A 13,339-nucleotide genomic window follows, 5' to 3' on the forward strand; every position below is an offset into this window, starting at 1 on the left:
TAAATACACAGGTTAAGAAAAGAGTATCTGTACATCTGGGGCTAGTGCTTAGATTATCCACAAATACAAAGTTTGTTTTAAAAGTCATAAGATACATATAGTGCATAATCAGCAATAACCCAAATTTAGGAGAATAAATTTAACAATACAGTTTAGATATTAACATCCAAGTATTTGGGTACATCACTCATGAAAAGTTGTACAGAGAGTTGGTTGTGGAAAGCAAAATATAACAATGAGTGAAGATTGTCCCTAAGTAATTGAGAATTTAGGGTAGGTTGTCCATTTAGAAAATACAATCCATCAGGGAAGTATTTCAGTTACTTTGCCGACTGCACTTCTCATCGGTATTACACTTGGGTGCAGGTCTGTGTGGGACATCTGGGGAAGTAGCAGTGACTGGAAAGGAAGCCCATGCAAAGGGGACCCAATGAGAGACACCAACTGAACCTAGCTTGGAAACCCACAAGCTCGTATTTGCTTGAATACAGACTGGACTGGAGAGGACACCCAGGGACTAGGCTTGAAGAGCCCTAACTCTCAACTGGACTGCGCTAGGGGCCCATACAGGAACTACTATTGTTCTCCCTGGTGTAGGGCTAGGCAGCAGAGATATTGAGCAGCATAGGGAGACTACTGAAATTCAGACAGGACCCCAAAGACTTTGTATGCCAGGAGCCTCTCCAGCCCCCTGGAAGCAACTTAAAGCCATTTTAGCCCACCCACTTCTTTGGCTGAGAGTTGTATGCTGTGCTGCTTGGGAACACAGCATAGAATCTCCCCCACCCTTAGTTAACATTCCTGGATTGCCATTGTTCCACTTCAGCAAAAAGTTCTACTTTAACAATGCCAGAAACTGACTATGGTCAATATTTTTTCTACTATTATTGCGGTCATAATGAAACACTTTCAAATACCATGAAGCAGCTGAATCAGATGACTTAGATGTATTTTATAAAAGAACAGTAGTTTGATTCTTTAAAATCTTCAACAGGATAGCTAAAGAAAATCCCTTAATATCCAAATGCTTCACAGTAATGGAAAATTTGGATTTTTACTAACAATTAATGACTAATCTTCCATGAATGAGACAAAATTCACTTCCATTACATTAAAATATGCATTATAGAGATATCAGCTTTAGTTAATAAAGTCACTCTTCCATCAGTGCAGCAAAGCTTTTATTGCTTTTTTAATGAATCCAAACAAAATTTGTCATGAGATGCTCTCATTACCTTTTCCTCTTTAGAGGTCAGTGTTATATGAAGTACTAATACTAATATCTCAGCTGGCCAGCTATATTATCCAAATTAAGCTACTGAAAAATGATGGTTTCTTCTAGACTGATGGATGGCGCCTATCACCAAAGTTGACACCACAATAGTTTCTCGTATATCTTAAAGAGAACATGTGTGACGTTATCAGCATTACTAATCTTTATCCACATCATCATGAATGTCCTTAGAGAAACAGCACTATGGTTTTTGGAGGGGGGTGAGGGAGTGAGAGAACCTGGATTTGTGCAGGAAATGGCCTAACTTCATTATCATGCACATTGTGTAAAGAGTTGTCACTTTGGATGGGCTATCACCAGCAGGAGAGTGAATTTGTGTGGGGGGGTGGAGGGTGAGAAAACCTGGATTTGTGCTGGAAATGGCTTTTAGATAAGCTATTACCAGCAGGACAGTGGGGTGGGAGGAGGTATTGTTTCATATTCTCTGTGTATATATAGAGTCTGCTGCAGTTTCCACGGTATGCATCTGATGAAGTGAGCTGTAGCTCACGAAAGCTCATGCTCAAATAAATTCGTTAGTCTCTAAGGTGCCACAAGTACTCCTTTTCTTTCTGCGAATACAGACTAACACGGCTGTTACTCTGAAACCTGACACTATACACATACTATCCCTTGCTCCATGTTTCAGCTTTACAGACTAGTTAGGAAGCTTTGTTGAAGAGGTGAACCTAATGTTGTTAAATATAAAGTAAGGGTAATGACATAATGTAAATTGCCGCTAACGGAAGTAAAAGGACAGTATAAATAACATGACTAAGTTAGTATCAAAAGAACAAGAATTTAATTTGGTCTGTAACATCTTCCTAGAAGGATGTCTGTTTCCAACACTATACAATGTGAAAAAAAAATGAATATATGACTAATTATCTACATGTATAAAAATATAAACATCCTATCAAACATTTGTTGTAAAGATACCATCTGACACACGAGACTGATAAAAGTATGGTACCTGTGCCTTCATTTCTAATTAAAAAAGAGTGCCTTTTTAAAAAAAAAAAAAAAGTGCTCATTAAAAGTATCAGACTTGTATTTATTCACAGAACAGGCAAAGAGTGAGCAACAGTAATTAGAGAAATGTATACAGTGCTCCATTAGCATGCCTCCACTTTAACCTGGAGAGGGACTACCTCTAAAGGCAACCACATCCACGCACTCCTTAGGCTCTCTGAGAGAGACAGTAAGAGTCAGTAACTTGTCCAGTGGAAGACTGCCCACTAGGAATTTGACTGCAATTACCAACTCAGTTTTTACATAGACTACAAATAAGTATGATAGCTATCAAACAGCTAATTACTTTAGGTCATCATCAATCTGAGTCCAAATTAGAACCAGAGACCTATAAGTGAAAGGCTCCATAGCTCACTACCAGTCACTGGTTAGTCTTTAATATCACAAACACAAAGATTAGAAAAAATGATTCATTTGAGTTGATTTTATTTACACCCATTCTTTTTTAAAATAATCATATGAGCTTTTGGGTCATCTGCTAGCAATTAAACAGACACTGATCAAAATACAGGTATCTTCATTTTAAGGGGGCATCTAGCCAACAGGAAGTTTAGTTATAATTCACATTCAAGCAAATAAGTGTAGACAAACTTAGTTCTACAATTATGTTGATATTCATACTTAGTTTTTCTCCATAGAAACAGGAATAAGAAATGGATCAAAACATTACCATATTATATACAGAGTAATATGCAAGTGTTCAGGCTAGATATACTTTATGAAATTTTGTAGCACTAAAATGAATAAAAAACTAAATGATTAGTGTAAAATGTTTATATAGTGTATATACACTAAATCTCAAATTCAATTTAATGGTCCTCCATTCATAACTCCTATGATGAATTTATTAAGCCATAGTATAAGGTTCTTAAAAAAAAACTAGCTGGAGCTAATTTAAACACTTACTGAAAACCCATTTTATACAAAGTTTTAAAAAACATACTTCAGATAAAGTTACTTAACAGAAACTAGAAAAAGACAGTCATTGACTTAAGAATGACATTTTAAATACTTAGTAGCTGTGATCAATATCCTTTCACTTGTGGTATAGATAAAATATGCACAAATAAATCATTTTAGAATAAGGCATAGGACAACCAGCTTTCACTCTGTTTTCTGGTGCACTGGCCTCCCACTACTATCTTATTATTGCTCATCTAATTTGAAATGTATATTTCACTTTTAAAAATATTTCATTTTACAATTATCTACAACTGGACAATACCTGATGCTCTTATGTATATTTTCAGCTTAATCACATGGATAAACTCTACCTTAATGCATAAAAAAACTAAAACTGCAAATTATTTTCAGTATTACTTTCATGCATGCCTTCAGTTAAGAGACTAGGTGGTGAAAAGAGAGAAAGCACTGAAACTCAAATTAATTAACATTGCTTAAATAAAAAGTTTTCATATTATCTGAAGCTATAGCTTTGTAAAAAGGAAATAAGGTTTAAAATTGAAATCCCAATGTGAAACTCTTTGGTTAGATTGTAAGTGCTAGTACTATCTCTAAATACAAGAGTCAGAACAACCAATTAAACTGCAGTTTTATCTTTGTAATTTCAAACTTTAATATGCACCATTAAAGTCCTTGAATGTTTAGGATGGTTAAAAAAGTGTAATTTTTTTGTTGAAGCTTGAATAGATAACTCATGTTTTAAAATTCAAGAAGTATAAAGTGCTTTTATTCTCAGATCCTTAGCTGCTTATTAGAAAGGGAGGCTAAACCTTCACTCATTACAAAAGCTTGTGCTTATATAGTATGTTGTTCTTCCACGGAAAGCTATGGCTGCTTCCTCTGGAAGAGAAGCAGTTCTAAACTTGTTAGCTTATATAGACCAAGTTCAGCACTACTGTAAGGAGGGGTAACTCCCATTGAAGGAAGATATTGTTGCTCCTGTTTTTGCTGGGTCTGCGTTTAGTTCTGTTCCTTATTTTGAGAAAGTACTTATTATGCCTAGGAAATGTTACTTAGAACTTAGCAGTGTGATTTCTCTGATAATACTGCTACAAAAAACTAAAAATCAGTATTTATTTTGTTAAGAAAGCCATTTGAGGAAGCATTTCAGTCAGCTTCAACAATTATATAGTGCTAAAATGACAACACTGAAAGTAGCAAGCAGGATTCACTTGTTTTTACTTGGATTTGTAAACTTGTATCACTTCAACATCTAAAAATCTCACTTTCATAGGAAACAGGCACTCTGTCTCCTCTCTGACCAGCCCGGTTTATGTCACACCAATCCACTTTAAAGGATTTTAAGGAACGTGCAATGGATTTTTATGTAGTTCAACCGTATATGGTAACTTTGTGACACTAAGGATTTTACACCACCTATGAAAGTTATGATTCACAAGCACTGTAAGGTTTCAAGAAAAAATGTTGCTTTATATAATCCAGAGTACTTGGTTTGATAGTTGTCCTTGGCCATCAGCCTTCTTCACCAGTCAGCCACACTTAATCCAGTTCAAGAGTTTCTAAGTTCAGGGCTTTGGGGAAGGACAGAGGAGATGGAGTAAGAAAGGATAAGGAAGTAACTGGTCCTGGAGGATTAGTCATTCCCACCCCCACCAATCACACACTCTTCTTGGAGGAAAATCATGAGCAAGAGGGGTAACCCACCATCACAGATAGCTGTCCCACTCACCATATCATAGTTGGATGGGCAGTTGTAAATCTGCCAGGTTGCCAAACAGGGGCAAGAAGGAGAAGTTAAAACGATGGGATGGGAGGAGAAGTTAAAACATGAGGATGGGATCTACCTCCGCCCCCGGCATTCTCAGTGGGGTAGAGTCCCCAGTTTATGGAAAGAGAGTCCCTGGGAGTAAGGGAGAGGGAGTTCCCCTCACCCGCTGGGTCTGAGGGGTGGAGAGCGGACAGCCAGAGTTTTGAACATCTCCTGTGCGAAGGGTGAGGAGATGTCCCATTGTATAGAGACAGTCCCAATATTTGGGGTTTTTTCTTATATAGGCTCGAATTAGCCCCCCACTCCCCTCTGTTCCAATTTTTTCCACACTTGCTATCTGGTGGGGGAGGAGGGGCGGGCACGCAGCTGGGGGCATGGCGGGGGTGCAGGGCAGAGGTTGATGGGGGGGCAGGAGGGCGCTGTGTGTGAGGGGCTGGGGACGCCCAGCCCCGCCGCGTCCGCCGGCTCAGTCCCTGCAGAACACGTACTCGGTGTAGCTGGTCCAGATCTTGTCGTCGGCGGGGCCGCCCTGCTCGGGGGCGAAGGCGCAGGTGCCGGTGGAGGAGCAGGCGGCCATGCGGAAGCCGGCCTCGGAGAGGCGGTCGAAGGCCTGCTCCAGGAAGTTGAACTTGAGGTAGTAGCGGGCGGTGTAGCGCTCGGGGGGCCGGTCGGGGTCGCGGCTCTCGTTCAGCGTCTCGCCGAACACCTCCTTGGCCAGCGCCGTCTTGCCGCACACGGTGATGCGCGCCACCCGCCGGAACTTGGCGTCGGCCTGCGCCTCCCGCCCGATGGTGTAGGAGCCGCGGTAGCCGATGGTGATGTAGCCCGAGCGCCGCCCCGCCCCGCCGTCCAGGGACTGCGACGGGGTGAGCAGCGGGCCGCCCGAGGGGCTGCGGCTGGAGGGGGGCGACGGGGCCGAGGCGGCGCCCCCTCCCTCGGGCGACTCCGCCTCCAGGGAGCCGAGCGGGGGCGGGGGCTCGTCGGGGCAGAGGGAGCCGTCGCGGTGGAGGGCGGCGGGGCGCGTCCCCCCGCCGGCCGCCCCCCGGCCCTGCGCCAGGCGGCGCGCCAGCTCCGGCAGCTGGAAGTACTCGGCCTCCCGCTGCAGGCGGCTGCGCTCGGGGAAGTGGTCGGGCAGCACCAGCTGCAGGTCCCGCAGGTAGTCCAGGATGTAGCGGAAGAGGAAGCCGTCGCGGTCGAGGAAGAAGCGGCCTTTGCTGTCCCGGGGCAGCTCGCCGGGCTGCTGCTGCGAGAACATGCGCCAGAGCAGCGAGTCCCGCACCGACACCACCGTGCCGCGCCGCGTCACATACACCTGCCCGCCCACGTTCAGCTCCACGATCTCCGGGAAGGCGGTCGAGCCCGCGGCCCCCGAGCCCGGCCCCGCCGCCGGGGACACGCCGCCCCCGTTCGGCAGCCCCCGGGCGCTGTCCGCCAGGGCCATCCCGGAGCGAGCCCGCGGCCGCCTCCTGCCCTTACGCCGGCGGGTGGCGGGGGTGCAGCCGCCTCTCCTCCCCCCGGCCCTGGGAAGAGCCGCCGCCGCCGCTCGGCCCCTTTCGCAGTCCTCTGCTCCGCGCTGGCAGAGCCTCTCGCTGCGGGCGCGGGCAGCGTCTCCTCCGGCCCCTTCCCTCTCTGCGGGCGCGGGCTGAGCTGCCGCAGCGCCTCACGCCAAGCGCTGAAGGAGCCGCCGCCGCCGCCGCCTCGCTTATGTCCCGCTTACGTCCCCCCTGCCCGCTGGGCGAGCCTCCTGGGTCAGGCTGAGAGGCGAGTGCCCTGCGCGAGCAGCGGGGCTGTGTTTATGTAGAGCTGCTGCACCTCGCAGGAGGCGTGGGAGGGTGGCTGGGAGGCAGAGCTGAGCGCAGAGACTCTCAGACGGAGCGAAAGGGGGTGGATTTACACTGACGTACCCTCCCTTCCCCAATTACAAAGGAGACTCCAGAGCCCTTGTGTCCCTTTCCTAATCCACTGCAAAGCCGGGTTCCTTTTCCAAATGTGGCTCCGGCCTCTGAGATTCACTGCGGGAATGTCCGTACTTCGGATCATTTGCTCATCCATCTAAACATCATCAGAGTAGTTAGCCGCTTACCTTACACAGCGCAGGCAGGAATCAGGATTTAATGGCTGGACAGTGCTTTGGATATGTATAGTACAATGTAATGCAAAGTTTCTAAACGTTATGAATAAACTTCAAGCATTTATTTTGGATTGGTACTGCAAATAATGATTGCCACCAGTCAAAGCTGTTTCCATACACCCCTATACCCAATGCCTCTCATCTGCTCTTGATGAAGGACATCCCTCAGAGTCCAATTTATTCTCCTTTTCACACAATTGGTATTCTCTCATTTTCATTGTTTTAATTGATTTACATCACAAATGCAGAATCGTGAAAATAAAATTAAAAGTGTTAATGATGGTAAAGAAATTAATCCCCCATCGTTCAGGGAGCTTGCTGCACTAGTCTTTTTTAAGCTTTTGTCCAAACTTGTATCTCCCCCTTGGGCCCTGACAAGATGAGAAGTATGTTCCTCACCCACGCACCTTTTTTTTTTTTTTAAAGAAAATTTATTTCCAACATGGACATGTTTATCTCTATCTTAATGTATTTTTCTCTAGTCCAGTGCATTTCCCTGGAATTAAAAGACTTGTTGTCATTTGCATAATAAATGTCTATTGCTCTTTAAAATGGTGGCATCTGTGAAAACACTTACAGGTTTACCATCAGTGCTGAAGTAGGATGTAGTCCACAAGTAGTTCACCACGTTGTTCAACAAATAAATTCGTTGATAAGTTTCTGTATTTTGTCACATTGATCCTTAATGTCACACACACAAGTTCCAAGAAAGCCAATACTGAATTTCAGTACTGCAGCATGTTTGTTCTATTCATGAATGGTGGTCACGTACATACAGATACCAAAGTTGCCAGTCTTACCACACAGGGAACAGAATTTACAATCTTCTTCTCTAATACATAGAACTCTGCCACTTGAATGAATGAAGAATTTCCCTTGGCTGATAGCTATGATGGGGAGGGAGGTAATCCTCATATCAGTCCTTGATTCAGTCAATAGAGAGTGAGACAATATCAAAATGATAAAACATTTGTGTAGGTCTGATATATTCCATCCTACAGAGGTAGAACAAATAAACCAGTACTTTAATTACAAGATGACACATGTAGTGCTGTGTGAATGTATGTGTTTAATCAGGTGATGTTATAGCTCTGATTTAATGTTGATTCATTTGATTAGGCTTTTGTACAAAACATGCATATATATTTTAAATGCATTGGTTAAAGTTTATGTTTTTGTTTTTCTTTTGATTGTAAATTACCTCCATTGAATTTCATACATATTGGTGTATGGCATGGGCATTGCAAGCAATAGCAGAGATAGTCACTGCTTCCAGCCTCTCAGCTTTTCTCCTCTGAGAGTGAAAGTGCTCTTTCTGACTTCCAGCAGAGAACAACTGAATAGGCATGAAAGTTTGAGGAGAGTTGTAGCAGCAGGCAATACACTCTGTAGGTATCTACAGATGTAAACTTGTTTTGAGCAATCATAGGTTTGGAGGTCCAGGTCCAGGGGGAGGGGGGGTGGGCATGGAGAAAGAAGAGACTTTAGAAAGGTTTAAGAAAAGAGAGTGTTTAGGGGGAGGTTAGCTCAAAAGGGAGGCATTTTACAAAGGAAAAGAAAAACAGTTAAGAAACAGGTGGGTATATATAGAAAGAAGGATTAATGGAAAAACTGGCTGGCAAGGAAAATGCCGAAATGACAGAGAATCAGAAAAGGTATTTTGGACTAAGAAAGAAATCAAGACTAGCTTGGCAAAACCATCACTTGAAGTGAACATTGTAGCAAATCTAGTCTGAAGAAAACTGAGACAGGAAATGTTGAGGAAAGAAAAAGTTGAACCAAGAAAACTTTTTTTAAAGGCAGTCTATTACTTTTTATTTGGTAAAAAGTTGGCTGCCAAACGGTTGTTAAGCCACCAATAACTTTGCATTGTTGTGGGTAACAATGCAAAATGTTAAACTCATTTTATTTTAAAATAAAGAATTTGCTGTTGGTTTTTGGTCTGATAGCACTGTCATGGCAAGAGCAGGAAAAGAACCTTGAATTGAACTGATCTGCTACCCATGTAACTATAAAATGGTTTTGGCATTGTTTTTTATAAGGAAAAAAGATGATTTGTATTATTTATTGTACCTGTTTGCTGGTTAGAAAGGGGTTTTTCTTGAACTGTATTAGAACCATTTGACCCTGAGTATATATGTACACTAGATTTTCAGATTATGGTTAACTGGCAACCATTTTAGGGGATGGTTGATATTGGCTCTCCTTCTCTTAAACTAGTAACTTCCTACAACTGCACCCTGTGTTTTGAGGTGGCTTTCTACAGATTCCCACTCATTCATATTTCAAACTAATCTTCCCCAGTGTAGGCAATGTATTGAGAGCCTTGTGTTTGAACTGTGCATCCAGAAAGTGAGAATACATAATGCTGGCAAGGTCTATTATTTATGACAGAGCTTACAATAAAATATATAGATTTTCAAATATTTGAATCAGCATAAATGGGTGCTCAGTTTACCTTTCAATAAACTGTGGCTTTCTCCATGTTCAAGTGGGCTTTAAAATATGTTAACAAAAGCATATTGCAACCTATTTATTAGGTTAATAGGTCTAGAGCATAACTAATTTAGCAGTTGCACAAATTAATAAGTTGTATTGCTCCCTCACATGCAACCCCTTATAAATGTTCATTGTTTCCAAACCTAGCATCTGCTGGGAAGCAACATTTGACTGGTTCACTGTATCATTATATAGCACTGTTTTGAGTACATGGCACTGCACACTAAGGGACGGGAGTTGTGCCAAACAAATTTATCCAGATCCCTGCCACAGAAGGCTAACTATCTCTGGGTATCTCTGGGTAAATTACAGTAAAATGTACCATAAACCAGGACATATGCAGAGTGTGGTGTGGTATCTATAAAGTGAAGAAAGAGTCTTCTAAGGGGAAGCCTCTGCTAGTTCAGACTGTATCACAAAATATTGGCCCATGACACAAGTAGTGTTTGAAGCCTGTCTCGGTGAAATAGCGATCGTTTTATGTGATAAATGTGCCTCACATCATGATATCTAGAACTATAAACACAATTGTAAAGCAATGTCTGTTCAAAAATATTGTACTCTCTGTGTATTTTCCAAGTGGGATTGCTTTCAGTTGTTTTAATATATCCTGAAAAGAAAGGGACAGTAGCTATTTCAAGATTCTCTTCACTAGTTCAAGCTGGTGAATCTTGGGTAGGAATAGAGTATCATCATTTTTCATCTCTTCTCTCCCACTTTGGTACATTTCCATGAGTGGAATTGGATTCCACTTCAAATAAGCTATTTTAAAATGGATAACAAATACATCACATTGATATGGCAGATAAATATTCAGTCACTTGGTTGTACAACACTATTGTAATCTCAGTATTTTACACTCATTTAATTTTACGTAGGAGACACAATTAGAGTATTAGTAGCTATAACACTCAAAATGCTACATTTGGAACAAAATGTCTTATTAGGAAATATACATCATCATTTAAAAGAGCTAAATATGGAGTAATAGACAGCTTGGGTTCTGTAAAGATGAACAAGTCTGTGAACTTCTTTAGTTGTATAGTGACCTGTCATTTCCAAATGAGTAACAGTGACTTGAAAGAAGACAGGCAAGTATTTTTGTTTGTTATTGTTAGCATCATATCAGGACTGTCTGTGCATGAATTCATGCTATTTTAATCTGTGTTCTAATAATGTTACTGATTACATTATAGGAAAGCTGTAACACTATGTCAAGTGATATTGATTAGCTGGGGTTTTTTAATCCTTGTATCAGAGTTTAGAAGGATGTTTCAGTCATGTTCCCCACCAACAGTAATCATTAATAAAAATCAGAAGTCTAATTATATTCAGATAGCACAGAGGAAACTGGGAATCAAGATTAGTTTTTCACTCAAAACATGATCTCTAAGGTGCCACAAGTACTCCTTTTCTTTTCACTCAAAACAGTCTTCTTCATAAAGCAGTTTCACCTATGATAGAGAAAGGGTAACACCTAGTGGTATGAGATTTAAGTTGCAGCCAAAATAGAAGTTGGCTCAAAGGCTCGAAACTGTTGACAACAGAACATCTACAGTAAAGAGAAAATTACAACCTTTTTATCATAAGAACAGCTGTAAATTAGCTAGTGTAACTACATCCAGAGTTTTCTCCATTAGAATTGACAAAAAAAGAAACTTGACCCTCTGCTCCTATACCAATATGGATATTAGAGTCTAATGTTTCACAAATAAAGATGGGTTGCTTATGATTTTACTGATTTATATTACTTTAATTAGCGGATGGCACCTTTCAATATGCTTCAATTGCTTCTGAAGCAAAATATTTAACTTTTACTAACTACAGAAAATGCCACTAGATGAATAGGACTGTTTATTGAACTGAAGGCTTATCAAGTGTCACTATTTAAGCTTGACAATGCATGGTTAAAGAATGAAGTGGTGGGGGTGACAGTAAGGATTCCCTTATCTCCTGCAGTTCATTCAGTAACTGAAAACATGCACAGTTTAATTGCTAAAGCTTGGGGATTGTTAAAGTTTTGTATTTTGATGGTTCTGACCGTATCTGTGCTCTTGAAATATTTGAAGTTCTGTAGGTTTGACTTTTACTGTCAAAAACACCCATTATCTTCAGTTGAATAGCACATTAACATCATTGGTAGTATTCACAGATGGCCATTAAGTAGACTGTTCATAAAATCTCTCACATGGGACCCAAGTGTTGGGTAGGTGGTGGCAAAAAAATTGAAGTATAAGTTATCTAAACCAGAAAAAAACAAAATAGATCACTTCCTACAAAACCCCTCCTAAACTGCTTTATATGGCTCCACAGCTAACATGAGAGTGTTTATTTCACAGGAGTAGTAGTGGAAGTTATCTGCAAATTTATCCTTTGTGCATCAATAAAGACTATTCTGAGAGCATTTGTCTTTATCTGATGGCATGTTGTTAAAAGGCCAGACATTATGAAAAAATATTTTACATAAGTCATGCATTGAACAGACCCCAAGTATTTTATCACAATTGACAATCACCTAGAACTTAATAGTGGTCTGGAGCTCTACCCTCCGTAGGTAGAGCTCCCACTGCCAGTGTGGGAGAGGAGATGTTACCTCTGGAACATCAGCTTCTCTCAGAACCCGATGAAGGGGGGGAGAGGGAAATCAGTCATCTGCAGGGTAGCACAGAGCACATCCAGCCCTTCTCTCAATCACTGTCCCATACAGACGCACCACATTTTGTGTGTGAATCTCTAGTCAGCAGTTAACACAGTTCAGAGTTGTATTAACTCCCTCTGAGTACTCTCTGTGACCACCAGACAGAATGGGCACTCAGTTTCCAGGCCCCAGTGAGATTTGCAAACTAGGCATTCCCGCATCTATCTTGCTTTTTGGGCCCAATCTAGCAGATGAGTGGTGAGGAGGCCCCCTTATAACCGTTAGCCCAGTGGTTACACCACACTCACCCTGGATGTGGGGGAGACGTCTACAGTTCAGTTGGGAGCAAGCCTGCCTCCATCCCTGGGCAGACAGACTTGCGCTAGAAGGGCTTGAGTTAGCGTACTAAAATAGCAGTCCACGTGTTCCAGCTCTGAAGTTCAGGCTCTCAAGTGGGCTTGAGAGCCAGAGTCAGAACATCCACCTTGGTGTTTGTAGCACACATCTGTCTGCTGAGAGGCTCACTTCCAGCAGCAGTGTAGATACACTCTAACAATTCCGGTTTAATTCATTCCTCCACCTGAGGCAAGGAAGGGATTTGAACAGGGGTCTCCCACTGCTTATGCAAGTGCGCTAACCACCGGACTACAGAGTTACTCGTACTCTTGCTAGCGCAATGCATATTTATTTATGCACAGGTGAACAGTTTCAACAGAACAGACTGAGAAACCCAAACCGGGATATCCCACCAGTGAGAGCATTCACATCCCTTTTCCACTGCAGGCTGAGGGGGGGAACTAAACCCAAGTCTTCTATATTTACAGTGCTGTAAACACTGGGCTACAGTTGTTGCTGCTGCTGCTATGGCATTTCTTACAAAAGAACATCTTAGGCCATGTCTGCACTACCCACCAGATCGGTGGGTAGTGATCGATCTATCGGGGATCGATTTATCACGTCTCGTGTAGACGCGATAAATCGATCCCCGATCGCTCTGCTGTGGACTCCAGAACTCCACCAGGGCAAGAGGCAGAAGCGGAGTCAACGGAGGAGTGGCGGCCGTCGATCCCATGC

General features: G+C 42.4%; 1 protein-coding gene across 2 annotated transcripts; it reads right to left on the reverse strand.

Annotated features, from left to right (window-relative positions):
• Positions 1-2,714: 2,714 nt before the first annotated feature.
• Positions 2,715-6,813, reverse strand: KCTD12 (potassium channel tetramerization domain containing 12). Of its 2 annotated transcripts, XM_077812455.1 has the most exons (2): positions 5,486-6,813; positions 2,715-4,800 (listed from the first exon to the last, which is right to left on the reverse strand). In XM_077812455.1, the coding sequence occupies exons 1-2, from the start codon at positions 6,436-6,438 to the stop codon at positions 4,779-4,781; spliced, it is 975 nt and encodes a 324-aa protein (XP_077668581.1). In that variant the 5' UTR covers positions 6,439-6,813; the 3' UTR covers positions 2,715-4,778. The 2 variants fall into 2 exon arrangements, with proteins under 2 accessions (XP_077668581.1, XP_077668571.1); XM_077812445.1 differs by having other exon boundaries at positions 2,715-6,813.
• Positions 6,814-13,339: the final 6,526 nt, after the last annotated feature.

The sequence above is a fragment of the Eretmochelys imbricata genome, chromosome 1, assembly GCF_965152235.1.
Source record: "Eretmochelys imbricata isolate rEreImb1 chromosome 1, rEreImb1.hap1, whole genome shotgun sequence".
Taxonomy (NCBI): Eukaryota; Metazoa; Chordata; order Testudines; family Cheloniidae; genus Eretmochelys; species Eretmochelys imbricata.